Here is a 15766-nt window from a genome sequence, read left to right on the forward strand (position 1 = left end):
CTTGAAAAAGCCATTTCTTTTATCTGATAGAAAATTTCTGCTTGCAGACCTGGGAAGCAATTTGATTTATGTACTTAACCACTTTCTAATACATGATCGGCTCGGAAAGGCGAGACCTTAGTGTCTCAAAAACATCACTATATATTACGCCGCTGGCGACTTGTAGTAAAGTCAAGCAGGAGTTTTTTTCTTCTTTTGGCCACTTCATACCAAACATACGTTACATGCACTGATTCTGTACCTTTGTAAGGATTACTGTCAGTTGTATATTTATACGTGAAAAGTATAGGGACAAATAAATAAAAAACCGGCCAAGTGCGAGTCGGACTCGCGTTCCAAGGGTTCCGTACATTACACAATTTAAACAATGTATTTTTTATGTGAAACGTGAGTGAAATGTCTTTAAAAAATCTAGTTAATGGGCTCAGCATTGATCCCCTCCCCGTGCGATGGCCCCAACGGCGATCTTATCGTAAAATGATCTACAAACAGATTAGCAATTTTACTAGGCTCATTAATGCCCCCAATGCTCACCGGGACACCAGCTTTCAAATTTAATTTGTTTGTACTGGACCAGAAAGATCGAAAGTCGTTTCGGTAATGATGTGAGGCAAGTATGTGTATTTTTATTTGCTCCTCATGATTCTGGATCCACTTTAGCCGTAACTTAAAAATCTTTCTGGTCTCACACATCTCATCAAACAGACGGCCTGATCGCGGTCCACCATACGCAGACCAAATTAAGTATTTACGCCTGGCCTCCCTGTGCGCACTGGCTGCATGCACGGCCCTCCCTACCTAACAGCGCGGCATCACACAACGCGGACACAATATTGTTATACAAAGTATCTATAGCTTGTCGATGACTTATATCGATACAGGTACTATCACAACAGTGCCGAAGTGATTTTGGAACGTCAATTAGGCTCAATATCACATGACAATTTTCCGCATATCAAAGCAAAGCGTACAATGCTTTGTTATCGCATTGCATTAATCTTCCCACAAGTGTTCTTGATTACTAAACGAGCACTCGGATTTATCAAATACATGTCCACTACCTTTGCGACAACACCTGTGATTGATTGATCATTATAATTGTTAATTCAAAGGTGAAAATAAAATCTTCCATCCTACAAAACTGTGACAGTTTCTTTATATAACTTATTTTATTTCCTACACGTGCTTTATATTTTGTACTTTTTTAGATGAAAAAAATATGTTTAATTTTGTTGACGGCATTAATAGGCGTTTCAACAACATCCTTGGTGGATGATTTAGCGGGTAAGTAATCTTGATTCTAACTAAGTATGGAGATATTTCACGACAAGCCAATAACGAAAAAAGTTGACTTTCTAAAAACCGTTGTAATTTGTCTAAATATCTACGCGGCCGCAATTTGATTTGGTTAATCGAAATGAACCATTGTTTTCAACTTTCAAGTAATAGTAATGTTCATGTATATAAAATTTTGAATTTAAAAAATTACAATTAAAAAATCTATTTTTCACGAATGGTCTAAAACCAAGCTTGAAAGTAGGCAATAGCTGTAGCACCTGAACCACCACTACTACAACGTTTCATTGTTATCATCATCTGTCATTGGTGATGGTTCAGGTGCTACAGCAATAAGTATCATTTAAAACATAAAAATCAATAAAAAATGTATTTTCGCGCAATTTTTTCTTTCAAAAATAAAATTAGGTTATTTATAGGACCAATTACTTGTTAAAAAAAACCGGCCAAATGTGAGTCGGACTCGCGTTCCAAGGGTTCCGTACATTACACAATTTAAACAATGTATTTTTTATGTGAAATGTCTTTAAAAAACCCGTAGGGGTCGGATCAAAAACTAAGTAATTAAATCCGACTCACGCTTGACTGCACATTTCTAATAGGTTTTCCTGTAATCTATAGGTAAAGATCTATTTTGTGTATTTTTTTTTTAATTTTTGACCCAGTAGTTTTGTAAAATGGTTATTTTTTGCCTAATTTCTGGAATAACTTCTAAACTGTATCTTAAAATTATAAAAAAAATATATTTGAGATTATCACAATGAGCTATTTCATTTGATATGTAACACGAAAACTTTTTTTTCTCATTTAGCCCCCCCCCCCTAAAGTGGCCCCCGTGTTTATAATTCATTTGTTTACGTTACATGTCCGTCTTTGGGTCACAAACTTACATATGTATACCAAACTTCAACTTAATTGGTACACAAGTAGTTTACAAGTAGTTTCGGAGAAAATAGGCTGTGACCGAAGGACAGACAGACAGACAGACGCACGAGTGATCCTATAAGGGTTCCGTTTTTTCCTTTTGAGGGACGGAACCCTAAAAAAAGAAACGTCAAAACCATTCAGTTCACGCTTAAGGCATTTTTAATTTTGTAGCTGTTTGTGTTTGTTTTAGCAAAAACGCTTCTAAGTTTAGAGTCGGTTTGAAGCAAACAAGAGAAAAACGCCTCTTAAAGGTGATTAAAAAAAGTAATAAAGGCGGGATCGGAAAATACTTACTGAATTGGATAGTGTAAATTGTGCTTGACTAAAAAATACAAGAAACAAGTATCTACGCTATAAAAATAAGTTCTTCTAGTGAAGAAATATACATGTTCCTGGCAAAAATATGTACATCGCTTTCTTTCAACAATTGTCCTCACGCCAATATAAATATTAATTTTTATTAAAGTACTTATAGTTATGCAAATGTTTTCTTATTTCCTCGCAGTAGACGTGAAAAGCACTATGTAATGCCTCGGCCGGAAACGCTAAAGATGGACTCGTATTATTTGAGCAAACTCGCTCGTCCATCTTTGAGTGGTTTTCCGGCCTCTCCTACAATGTACTATACCAAAAAAATCTAAGTACTTCAAAAATGATAAAATCAAATAAATATTATCCCTTTTATATACGCTAGTAACAGATATGTTTGAACACTCTTAAAAATCTTAATCTTAAAAAAATAAACACAAAATACATCAATGTAATAGTAGGTACATTGTGATAGAAGTGTGCTACGTTGGTCATTCCACACGAGGCGCTATAGTGTAGTGTAAGCGACTAAGAAAGCCGATATGTGTAATGATCAATGTGTGCGTTTCATACGTCTCAATAGCAGTACACTTACGAGAAAGAAAAAAAAGAAACGTTTTCAACACACTAGCTCAAAACGACGTTTTTATTCCACCGATTTTTGGCTCATAATCCTAGATATTAAACGCGTGCTTTTTCAGTATATTATAACACTCTTGCTTTTTGATTATATTATCCGACTGAGTTAAGAAGGTAAGTGATCGCTTAATAATATGCATGGAAACGGAGCCTTCTTAATTTGGTCGAGTAATACATTTTTTTAACCAACTATTAGGTTTCAAATGTTAGTTCAAAGAGGTTTTATCTTACCAAACATAATTTATAGATTAAATGATCTCGTAAATTACATTAATGAATAAACATAACATTTTATCGATTTGATCTCCATCCGTCGGTTAGAAATACGAAAATATTATTAGCTTTTAAAAAAAATTGGCTGTTTGTCGATTTCGTTCGCGCCTTTGCCTTGCGCGCGCATTGGAATTTTTGCAATTACTCGATGTTAAAGATAAAGATAAAGATTCTTTATTTGCAAGAATACTTAATTCTAAAATACAGATGTTGTTTTGTTAAAATATGGTGTACAGTATTCAGTCGCATAACGACATGCAAAAAAAAAAAAAAAGTTATCTAATAGTATAATTAATAGATTAAAATTCCAATATTAAAATTCATAATAAGTAATTGATTGATTAATTAATAATAAGAACACTTAACTTAAATAAATACATTTTTCAATCATTAATTCTTAGGTACTACTGCAAATTACATTCCAAATATTCCTTAACGCTATAGAAACAGTGCTCTAACAGAAAACTAGTTAGTTTTTTCTTGTATTCCATAGCGTTTAGTTGTTTGTTGTATAGAACTATGCACATATTGTACGCATTCCTCTTATATATATCCAAGTTGCACCGGGGTTGATAAAGTAGATTTTGGTATTGAGCTCTCTGGCTTGAGAAGAATTCAGATCTCATTTTAGACAAATCTGGACGGTTTTTTACAAATAAACATGCATTTTTAATATACATGCATGGCAGCGGTAATATTTTTAATTTCTGAAATAGTGGACGGCAGCTATCAGTTACCCAGGCTCTCATTATTGCACGGACACATTTTTTCTGCAATAGAAATGCTCTTTCGACATCTACCGAATTTCCCCACAGTAATAGCCCATAATTTAGCACTGACGATACCACGCCGTGATAGGCTGTGATAGCTGCCTCAAAGTTGACAGTATATCTTGATTTTCTTAATGCAAAGACGAACCTATCTAATCTACTACACACCGCATTTACATGTTCTTTCCAGTTTAGATGCTGGTCAATTAATAATCCTAAAAATTTAATATTTTCACATTTTGATATAGATAAATTATTGTAATTGATATTTAATTGAATTGGAATACTATTATATGAGTAGAATTGAATAAAAATGTCTTTGCCATATTGATATTTAAATTATTTTTACATGTCCAATTGTTAATGTCAACCAATGCATTATTTACGATAGTCTCGTATGTATCAACTTTCTCACCCCATATTAATAAAGTTGTGTCATCTGCAAATAGTATACACTTATGCGAGATTGCCCGTGGTAGATCATTGATGTATACTAAAAACAATAGGGGACCTAAGTTGCTCCCTTGAGGAACACCTAGTTGTACCTCACGAAAATCTGAACGATATTTGGCTTTAACCAAAACTCTTACCTACTTTTTCTATTTTTACTACTTCAGTACATTGTTTTCTTTGTGACAAGTAGCTTTTTATCCAATCAAGTGCAACTCCTCTAATCCCATAGCATTCAAGCTTTGCAAGGAGTTTGTCGTGTTCAACACAGTCAAACGCCTTACTTAAGTCTAAAAATATTGACAATATTGGTATTTTGCTGTTCAGGCTTTCAGATACATATTTAACTAAATCAAAGCAAGCCAATTCAGTTGAATGTCCTCTTCTAAAGCCATGTTAAAACTGTAAGTCACCATTTAGAAAATTGAACTTTTACTGTTTTGACAAAAAAAAACTATTTAAAACTTTCGCGGTTTAAACACATATTAAATCACATTTAGAAACGGGTCTATCGCGAATTTATTTTGTTACCTTTATTTACCGACTCCATCCACTCAAGAGTGAAATTCACACATGAAATAGAATGTGACAGATCCTTACCTTTTCTGGATGTCAAACTGATGGTGAGATCGGACGGCACATTGGCACACTCTGTATACAGAAAACCTACGCATACCGACAGATACTTACAGGCATCCTCTCATCATCACCCAAGGCACCTACAATCCGTGATCACGTCCTTAGTGAACAGGGCACATGACTTATGTGACCCTGAGCACCTGGACGGTGAACTAGCGCATGTCAAAGCTGTACTGGAAAAGAATGGATACCGAGGGGGGATGAAACGCAAGCCGAAGAGAGCGGAAAGACATCCAGAGGTCAACAGACAACCAGCGTTCTTACCATATGTGAAAGGGATAACGGACAAAGTAGGAGCAGTACTTAAGAAATTCTCCATCAAGGCTGTACCTATATACAAGCCGTTATTCAAAGTAGCAGATCTTTTACGCAGTCCAAAATATGTCATTCCGTACCAAAATCCGGGCGTTTACAAAATAGAATGTAGTTGCGGAAGTGTGTACATTGGTCAAACCAAACGAAGTGTGCAAGAGAGAGTGAAAGAACACATAGCGGCAGTAAAAAATCGCCAAGTAAACAAGTCCGCGATCGCCGAACATCTACTTACATGCGGCGCAAATCACTGGATTGAGCTTCATAAACCAAAAGTTGTCTCCACTGAACGCCATTATTATCCTCGAGTTGTGCGAGAAGCGATTGAAATCAAGAAGCACCCCAGAAATTTTAATAGGGAAGATGGTTTTAACTTATCGGCAACTTGGGGACCAGTGATCCAGAAGTTAAAGCCGAGGGATCTATCTTCGGATGTGTGCGCGGATGTTGTGAGTGTTGTGTGTCGGACTATTGACAATAATTAACTTTTATGTGTAGTGGGTGGTTTGAAAATGTGATGTCTACCTCGAACTTTAAATGCACTTTTCGTGGGGTAGTCACACAAATCTCTGTTTTGACATTTTGCTGGGACGTCAGTTAGCCGCGACCACGACCAGTGAAACCTGTGTCGAAACGTCGGTAAATAAAGGTAACAAAATAAATTCGCGATAGACCCGTTTCTAAATGTGATTTAAAAAAAAACTAATTTATAAGTTTTGTTTTTTCCTCGCGAGTGTGTTGAAAAACGTCGTATGAAACGCGTGTGCATTGGTCATTACACACATCGGCTTTCTTATTGCGCGCTCGCTTGCAGCTCGCGCGCACAATATCGCCTCGTGTGTAATGACCAACTTAGCACACTTGTATCATAATGTACTATTACGACCAAACGACCAATTGAAGAAAGCTCCGTCTGCATGCATATTCTAAGCAATTAGCTGCAATCTTAACGATCGGATTATCATACATTACCGCACGAGTGCGATAATCTAGGATTAAAAGCGGTCCAATAAGTTCCACGTTACGAGCAAGTGTGTTAAAAAGTTAATTAAACGTACTTCAAATTAATAAAAATATCGATCAGATGGCGCACCTTTAAGAGGCATTACGCTAAGAGCTTGAATCACCTACCTCCGATTTTTTCCGACAGCGATTGTATGAGAATTGTAAAGAGTGATTCAAGGGGCCGGCTGGGCACCTTTATTCAGACTGACAACATCGGGTTTCTTGAAGCCTATACATACGTACACACCACTACAAGGATCTAAACTGCGGTCTGACAATATAATACATCCATATATAATATTGTTCCAATATCCATCCATATCTATATATAACTTGTTTGATAAAAAATAAATAAATAAAATATATTATATATGTATTAATATACGTCCTGACTGACTGAGTCACTGGCTGATTCATCAACGCAGAGCCGAAAGTACAAACGATAGAAGGTTGAAATTTGCACATCAGGTTGCATTTATAAAGTGTACAAGAGATAAGATGGTCTCGGGGTAGCCTCATTCCCTAGAGACCGCGTCCCCAGGCGGCGGATAGGGGAATGCCCTCCCGGGCGAGGCAACTCGCCCGGAAGGCAGGAGGGAAATAAAATACCTCCCGCGGACCACAAGGCCGGAGAAGGACACTCCGAAATAAAACCTCGACAGTAGGCTCCTCTGACATATTCGGAATCTAGGCTACTGGCGCACTGCGCGTCTAGGTTGGGGTGCGCAGAAGAGATGGCGGCGGAGGAACAAGTTGGTCAACGGCGGATCTCAGGTCTTCCAGGAAGGCTACAACCTTGGCGTCAGGTGGCAACCGGCCGTAAAACTCAAAGCCAACCTCAAAACTCCAAATATGGCAAGAACAAAAAAGAAAAGAGCGATAAATGCTAGGGCTTACCCCTTAGGCGACGATAAGGATCAAGGATGCAATAATAATGCTAGGGCGTTCCCCCAAAGCGACGGAGCCATCACTAGAGAGACCAGAAGACAGCCTAAAATGCTTTTGGCCAGCTGGAACGTGGGCTCTATGACGGGACGCAGCGCAGAACTGAGCGAAGTCTTGCACCGGAGACGCATCAACATTTGTTGCATCCAGGAGACGAAATGGAAAGGGTCGAAAGCGCGCAACATAGGCCATAATTATAAACTCATCTACCACGGAAATGGGCCACGGAACGGAGTAGGAATTGTGACCGATAAAGACCTCCAAGATCGCGTAGTGGATGTTACCCGGGTTAGCGATCGTATAATCGCTATCAAGTTTGCTCTGGATGATCAATCCTGTATGAACATCATAAGCGCATATGCGCCACAAGTTGGATGCTCAAATCATGAGAAACAAATATTCTGGGAAGAATTTAACGATCTTTTACAATCCATACCCCCGAACGAATCAAAATACATAGGAGGAGACCTGAATGGCCACGTTGGAAACACCTCAACTTCCTACCATAGAGTTCACGGCAACTTTGGGATAGGCCAGATGAATGCGGAAGGCGAGAGCATACTGCAATTTGCAATAACACATGACCTTGCTATTGTTAATACTTTTTTTGCCAAGCCACTTAAACATCTCATAACCTACAAAAGTGGAGGGGCTAGTACCCAAATAGATTACATCTTAGCAGACCGTCCCCGGCTGAAAACCTTCAAGGACTGCAAGGTGATCCCGGGCGAGCCACTAACCTCACAGCATCGTATTCTTGTTGCTGAGTTTACAATGCCAAAACCTGTTAAGGTTGTAAAAGATAAGGTCACTAATATACGTTGGCATAAACTGGACAGGCAGGAGGGTATTTATCTAACGGAAGACATAACTAACCATCTAAAAGAAGTGCAAAAGCTAGACTCGACGAATGCAAAGTGGGACCATTTTCAGAAGCTTTGCACGTCAAAAGCCATTCATCATCTAGGCATGTCAAAGGGACATCCGCGACAATAAAGACACTAAGTGGTGGCAAGGAGATGTCAACGAAAAAACCATCAAAAGAAAATCCTCTTCAAAACCTGGCAACATAGCAAGGACGATAAAGATCTTGACTTGTACAAAGTAGCAAAAAAGGAAGCAAAACGAGCAGTTGCGCAAGCCAGGGTATCATCAAGGGACGATTTCTATACCAAACTAGAAACCGCCATAACCGATAAAGAAATCTTCCAAATCGCTAAGCAAAGGCATAATAACTCAAAAGATACGAAAACCATCAAGTATATTAAAGACAAAAGTGGCCGACTACTAACTTCGAATAAGGAAATACAAGAGAGGTGGAAGGAGTATTACTCGAATTTACTCAACGAAACCTATCCCTGTAAAACACTATCTGAAATCCCTTGTGTACAAGGGCCGATACCGAACATCAGTAAAGAAGAAGTCGAGACCGCTATAAAAAAGATGGCCAATCACAAAGCTACTGGGCCTGACGAAATCCCAGCGGAACTGTTGAAAAGGCTTGGCGATGAAGGAGTTTCTTTTCTGACGGATTTGTTTAATGGTATTCTATTCGTATTCCGGACGAATGGAGACGTAGCTACTTGGTGCTTTTTTTCAAAAACAAAGGTGACCTGAGAGACTGTGGGAATTACAGAGCAATAAAGCTAATACCACACTCCTTCAAAATATGGGAACGCGTTATAAGCAAAAGACTCGGCCAGCTCACCAATATCAGTGAGAACCAATGTGGTTTTGTAGCCGAAAAATCCACTACTGATGCCCTCCACACACTCAAGACAAGAGATAAGAAGAGATTTTGGAAAATTCAAGTTAAAAAGGGGATGAAAGTTTGTATGGGGTTCAAGTTTTATTTTAAGCTAGTAATTTGAAACTCGGTAAAAAGATATATGTATTATTAGGATACGAGAAAACAAATTTCAGCGTTTTTGAAAATTCATCCCCTAAGGTGTTGAAATAAACATTTTTTTTAGTGCGGGACTTGAATCTTTGTATAAAGGCATATTATTAGAATACAAGAAAAGTAATTTCAACGTTTTTAAAAATTCATCCCCTAACACGGTTAATAAGGGGTTGAAAGTTTGAATCCATTACAAATGCTTTGAAACTTGTTAGAAAGGCATAATAGCCAATAACAAAAAAAAGTGATTTTGACGTTTTTGGAAATTAAACACCTAGGGGGGTTAAAAAGAGGTTTGAAAGTTTGTATGGAGGTCAAACATTGTTTTGAGTGCGGGACTTGAATCTTTGTATAAAGGCATAATAATATTATTAGATTACAAGAAAAGTAATTTCAGCGTTTTTAAAAATTCATCCCGTAAAGTGGTTAAAAAGGAATTGAAAATTTGTAGGGGTCCTAATTTGATTTTAAGCTAGGTACTTAAAACTTCGTAGAAAGATATTTAATTTAAAAAAAAAGAAAACTTATTTCAGCATTTTTGAATATTCATCCCCCAAGGTGATAAAAAAAGAGGTTGAAGGATGGATATCAAACCTTTTTTTTGAGAACGGGACTTCAGTCTTTGTATAAAGGCATATTATTAGAATACAAGAAAAGTAATTTAAGCGTTTTTAAATATTCATCCCCTAAAAGGCTTAAAAATGGGTTGAAAGTTTGAATCCATAACAAATGCTTTGAAACTTCTTAGAAAGGCATTGTATAATATTTAAAAAAAAGTTATTTCAACGTTCTTAATAATACAATCCCTAAGGGGGTTAAAAAGGGGTTGTAAGTTTATATGTGGGTACAAGGAAGCTAGGGACATGAAACTTGGTAAAAGGGCATTATATTAAAATAGACGAAAACTGATTGCATCTTGTTTGAAAAGTTTGCATTAATAAAGTTTCTATCGGGAGCGAACTTTTTTTTTTAATAGTGGACTTAAAAATCTTCTAAGAGGGTTGAGAACAATTTTTTTCAGTTAGGGGCTTGAAACTTCGTAGTTTGTGACAGACAAATTTCATGCGTTGTATAATTATTAACAAATGATTAACCGTCCCTACTGATATCTTTTGCTGCATAATGTTCTATATTATGCTCATGTAAAATATATAACCACCAACATACAAATCCACGCGTACGAAGGCGGGGGCAACAGCTATTATATTACATATATAAGTGCGTCCTGCCTCTGACTGACTAACTCATAAACGCAGAACTGAAACTACAAAAGCAAGGCATTACCAAGTTACATTTATAATGTATATTGTATACATACGAGAAATAAAAGAAGCGATTTTGAAAAAATCAACCTCTAAGGCCCACTTGCACCATTCCACTAACCCGGGTTAATCGGTTAAACCTGGAGTTACCATGGCTATCAGTTCAATTTGACACTGAGTTAACGGTTTAACCGCTTAACCCCGGGTTAGTGGGATGGTGCAAGTGGGCCTAAGCGCCACTTGCAACATGTTAACTCGGGATTAAACCCGTAATTCTTAGTTTACTTTAGTTATCTATAGATTTACCGATAATACTGTTTAACATACCTATAATTATTATCTAAAGATACGGTATGGTACGGTGGTGATCACTTGCTTTTTTAGGGTTCCGTACCCAAAGGGTAAAAACGGGACCCTATTACTAAGACTACGCTGTCCGTCTGTCCGTCTGTCACCAGGCTGTATCTCATGAACCGTGCGTGATAGCTAGAGAGTTGAAATTTTCACAGATGATGTATTTCTGTTGCCGCTATAACAACAAATACTAAAGTGCGGAACCCTCGGTGCGCGAGTCCGACTCGCACTTGGCCGGTTTTTTTTTTCAAGGTTAATTCAAATATACGAGTATCAGATTACGTAAATATTATTATTAAAATGATTACTGTTATCAGTGGTTAATGAATTGATTTGTGAATTTATTCCTATGTTACATTTGACCTATGCCTCTACAATGTAGAGGTATATCACTACATAGTATAAAATAAAACAAAGTCGCTTTCCGCTGTCTGTCTGTCCCTATGTATGCTTAGATCTTTAAAACTACGCAACGGATTTTGATGTGGTTTTCATGTATCAATAGAGTAATTCTTGAGGAAGGTTTTAGAGTCTAATTTGTAAAGGTTTTGTGTAACTCGTGCGAAGCCGAGGCGAGTCGCTAGTTAATACCCATCTAATTATTTAAAAGTCTACACTACATACATAGTAGAAATCAAAAGTCATAGTGATTAATTTATTATGGAATAATTTTTAAGAAAAAAAACCGACTTCAATGGGGGATGCCGCTGAAAGTTCACTTATTGTTGATGGTGCACTCTTAGATTCCAGACAATGAAATATAAAAGACAGCATCTTTTGCCTAATTATGTAGAAAAGGAGGTAAAACCACCCATTTTTCTAGCAGCATTTCGTTTTTGTAAGGGTCGCAGTTCTAACCAAACCTAACCTACTTTTCTGATAGCATTTCGTTTCTGTAATGGTCACAGCTCTAACCTAACCTACTTTTCTGATAGCAGTTCTGTTCTGTGAGAATCGCAGTTCAAAAACCACCCACCCACCTAACCCACTTTTCTAGTAGCATTTCCGGGTCCGTGTCCGGCTGTCCGGGTCCAAGTTTGGGTCAGAGTTCGGTCCGAGTCCGGGTCCGAGTTGGGGTCCATGTCCAGACCCCCGGGTCCGGGTCCGAGTCCGTGTCCAAGTTTGGGTCTGGGTCATAAGGAAGAGAACAAATCGCCAAACGTGAACTATGTGTCATTGAAGAGTTCCATTCTGATCATCATCAGCAGTTCCACTTCATCAAATGTCACTTTTTTTAATGTAAATGCTGGATTTGTTGATGAAAATACAAAAATCACTATATGTACGCCTTTCACATTTTATTTTATTTTATTTATTGGAGAAACAACAGAGGTATGCGACAGGATAATAGGTTACATTGTTAGGTACATATATGATTGAGATGACACTTACTTCCTTAAACGCTCTCACTAAAACATACTTAAAATAAACGGACTTAACTAAAAGGTATGTTTACATACAAGTTTACCAAGTGTTCCAGACCATGCGTACGTGTACTGTAATTAGGTACTCCAATTAAAATGAAAGAGAAAAGAAAAGAAAAATACCAAAAACTTGGACATACTGACAACCAATCAAATCAATATATGTAACATTAAGTACAATGACAGTAGCGATACTAATAAATAAGCGATGCTATAGCAATGATGACGACACATTACTGACGAACACTATGTTGGCCGTTGAGAATATTTGATTACGATATTTGGGCTTGGCGACATTGAATATATCGATGGAAGTAAATTCTTTATTGTAAGTGTTACAAATACGACGTAAGGGGGCTCGCAAACCGGCGTTACTAGAGGCGGTGGAAACCGAGAACAAAGCATTAGAGCGCGAGCCGCATCGAGCTGGGACTCTGAACCGTATGAGCTCCAGCAGGTCTATACTGTTAAAGTGACCTTTGCAGATATTAAAGAGAGTAATTGCGTCACAGCATTTGCGTCTGGTATACAATGACTGCAATTTATAATAGCGCAACAGATCAACGTACGGAAGACGTTTTCCTGTCAATCGTCTATGTAATGCCCGTAAGAACTTTTTTTGAACCATTTCTATAGCATTTGCATATTTCTTATACAGTGGATTCCAAATTACAGAACCATATTCTAAGTGGGGTCTAACCAGTGATTTATACAGCAGAAGATAACTTGAAGATTTTTTAAAAACCTTTGCAGTTCTCAGAACGAAACCTAGCATTTGATACGCTTTTGAAATGATACGCTCTATGTGCAATTGGAAGTCTAGTTTAACGTCGAATAGGATTCCTAGATCTCGTGCCGTTGACACTTTTTTGATATAATCATTAGCTATTTTATATTTCGAGTTGATAACTCTTTTTTATTTTTTGTAAAGGTCATCTGCAAGCATTTATCACTTGCCAATTGCAACTTATTTTTAGAACAGTATTCAAGAAAAGCATTTACATCATTTTGAAGCAAATTACTGTCGTCAATAGACTCCACGGTTTTAAATATTTTTAGATCGTCGGCGAACATAAGGAAATGGCTATTCGTGAAGCACTGTTTAATATCGTTAATGAACAGTGTATACAGGAGTGGGCCTAATATGGATCCCTGGATTACCCCTGATGTGACTAATTTGCGCTCTGAAGCAAAACCATTGACGACAACAATTTGAGACCTATTTGAGAGGTACGAGACGAACCATCGCAGAAAGTTACCGCGGATACCATTGAACGCGAGCTTTTTAAGAAGAAGCAGATGGTCGACCTTATCGAACGCTTTCCTAAAATCAGTAAATATTACATCTACCTTCTGTCTTTTATCCATAGACTCGAACAAAAAGTTAGTGTAGGGTAAAAGGTTTGTTATTGTTGATCTGTTTCTCATGAAACCGTGTTGCTCGGACAAGATGGACGTTTCAAGAGCAGCAAACATTTGATCATGAATAAGCGCCTCAAATATTTTTGGAATACATGACTGTACAGAAATCGGGCGGTAGTTGGTTATTTGGGAGCGCGAGCCAGATTTGTGAATCGGGGTGATATGTGATACTTTTCACTTCTCAGGAAAAGTTCCCGAATGCAAACATTTGTTATAGATAATATGTAGCGGAATCACTAGAGCGTTGGCAGTGTTTTTAATAAAAAATGGGCTCACCTTATCAGGACCAATTCCCTTATTAACATAAATATTTAAAATTTTCTTTAGAATATCTGATTTGCAAACGTATAAGTTAGAAATATTTGGAGCGCTTTCTGAAGTTGGAAGAGCTAAGAGGTCATTCAATTGTACATTCTCTTTATGGTCAAAAACTGAATAGAAAAACTTTGAGAAGGTATTGGCAATTTGTTCACCTCCAAAAAATGGCCTGTCTTCGTAGAACATTGTAGCTGGATAGCCCGAGGTCAAAAGAATTTTAACCTTTTGACCGCCAAAGACGGTAAATCACGTCGTCGACATTTTGTGCCACTCACGCCGCCGACGTCATTTGCCGTCCAAACTTAATTTATCAAAGACTCTTTAATAAATAACTATATTTCTTTGTTTGTATTAACATTATTTTATTTTGCCCTTCTACTTTATTGTATAACTTTATTACAATTCAACTATGAATAGAAGGTTAAAAAAAACAACATTATGTTATAATACGACTTACCCAGTAAATAGCATAGCTAGCCACGCCAAAAACGGCACTTGACGTCGCCTAGTGATGTGACCGAGTCATGGAGGAATAATATTATTATATAAAAGTAACAATCTCCTAATAGAAATCGTTTCGCGCAGTTCCGACAAACACGCTAGCGCCATCAATAATAGATATGGCTTAATCCCATACATTTTGTAATAGTTGTTTTTGCTAAAATAACTCTGCTATTTGTGCTGTTACGGTACTTGTTTTCGTGCTTAATTTAAACAACTTGGTTTGAAAGACGGTACTGACCTTTTGTGATAATGTAACCCCTTATGCATTTATTTTATTGTAACGATACTGCAGTTTGCTAATTAGTAGGTAATAATAATCGACAACGGGTTTGCACATCTCTGAGTAACGCGCGCTTATCAGTGTTCCGTGCGCCCATGACGGCACTTCACGTCCGATGCCTGACGTCACCACCAAGTAGTGATGTGGCATTATTGAGAGATTTGAGTGGAAGTTACAAGTACATTTTGATATTTAAATACGTTATTTAAAGGTTTTTAGTAGAGCTAAAAGTCAGAATTATCTAATATTATATTGTAAAACACCTGTGTAGTGGTTCTTCTAATCTAAGTATGTCAAAAACGAAACCAGTGAAAATATCGATATCCTGTTTTGTAATCACTATTGTTCTCTCAGGTTTTATTTTGCTTCATTGCGGTGTCACGTCGAGTTACGTCTATGCTTGGCGTTCAAAAGGTTAAGGGATGAGACGTATGACCAGAAAGATTTTATATTTTGTTTTAAGGATATCTCGGTATTATGAGTATAGTTGTTGAAACATTCTAAGAGGAGTACTTTGCAACGGGCGCGAAGAAATGCGAATTCACGATAGTCAGCTAAAGCTTTTTAGGTGTTCCACTTACGCCATACCTTCAATTTCCTTTTCAGGGTATTTATAAGCGCCGGGGAAAACCATTTGGGATATTTAGAAACTTTGACTTTTTTTAACGGTACTCCGTCATCAATATTAAAAATTAAGCAATAAAATCGTTCAACGGCCTCATTAGGTTGCAAGTTAA

The 15766-nt window shown here is 37.4% G+C and overlaps 1 protein-coding gene and 1 long non-coding RNA gene across 2 annotated transcripts in view; one reads left to right on the forward strand and one right to left on the reverse strand.

Moving 5' to 3' along the window:
* The first annotated feature begins 1032 nt into the window (after positions 1 to 1032).
* Positions 1033 to 15766, forward strand: part of LOC134754411 (uncharacterized) — a 42150-nt gene continuing 27416 nt past the window's right edge. Inside the window, exons 1-2 of the mRNA XM_063690728.1 lie at positions 1033 to 1112; positions 1209 to 1284. Of these exons, the coding sequence (XP_063546798.1) occupies positions 1209 to 1284 (76 nt within the window). The 5' untranslated portion in view covers positions 1033 to 1112. The remainder of the gene's footprint in view (positions 1113 to 1208; positions 1285 to 15766) is intronic.
* Positions 4542 to 5056, reverse strand: LOC134755087 (uncharacterized). Its single transcript, XR_010129007.1, has 2 exons — positions 4942 to 5056; positions 4542 to 4904 (listed from the first exon to the last, which is right to left on the reverse strand). It is a non-coding gene; the product is annotated as an uncharacterized LOC134755087 (long non-coding RNA).

The sequence above is a fragment of the Cydia strobilella genome, chromosome Z, assembly GCF_947568885.1.
Source record: "Cydia strobilella chromosome Z, ilCydStro3.1, whole genome shotgun sequence".
NCBI lineage: Eukaryota > Metazoa > Arthropoda > Insecta > Lepidoptera > Tortricidae > Cydia > Cydia strobilella.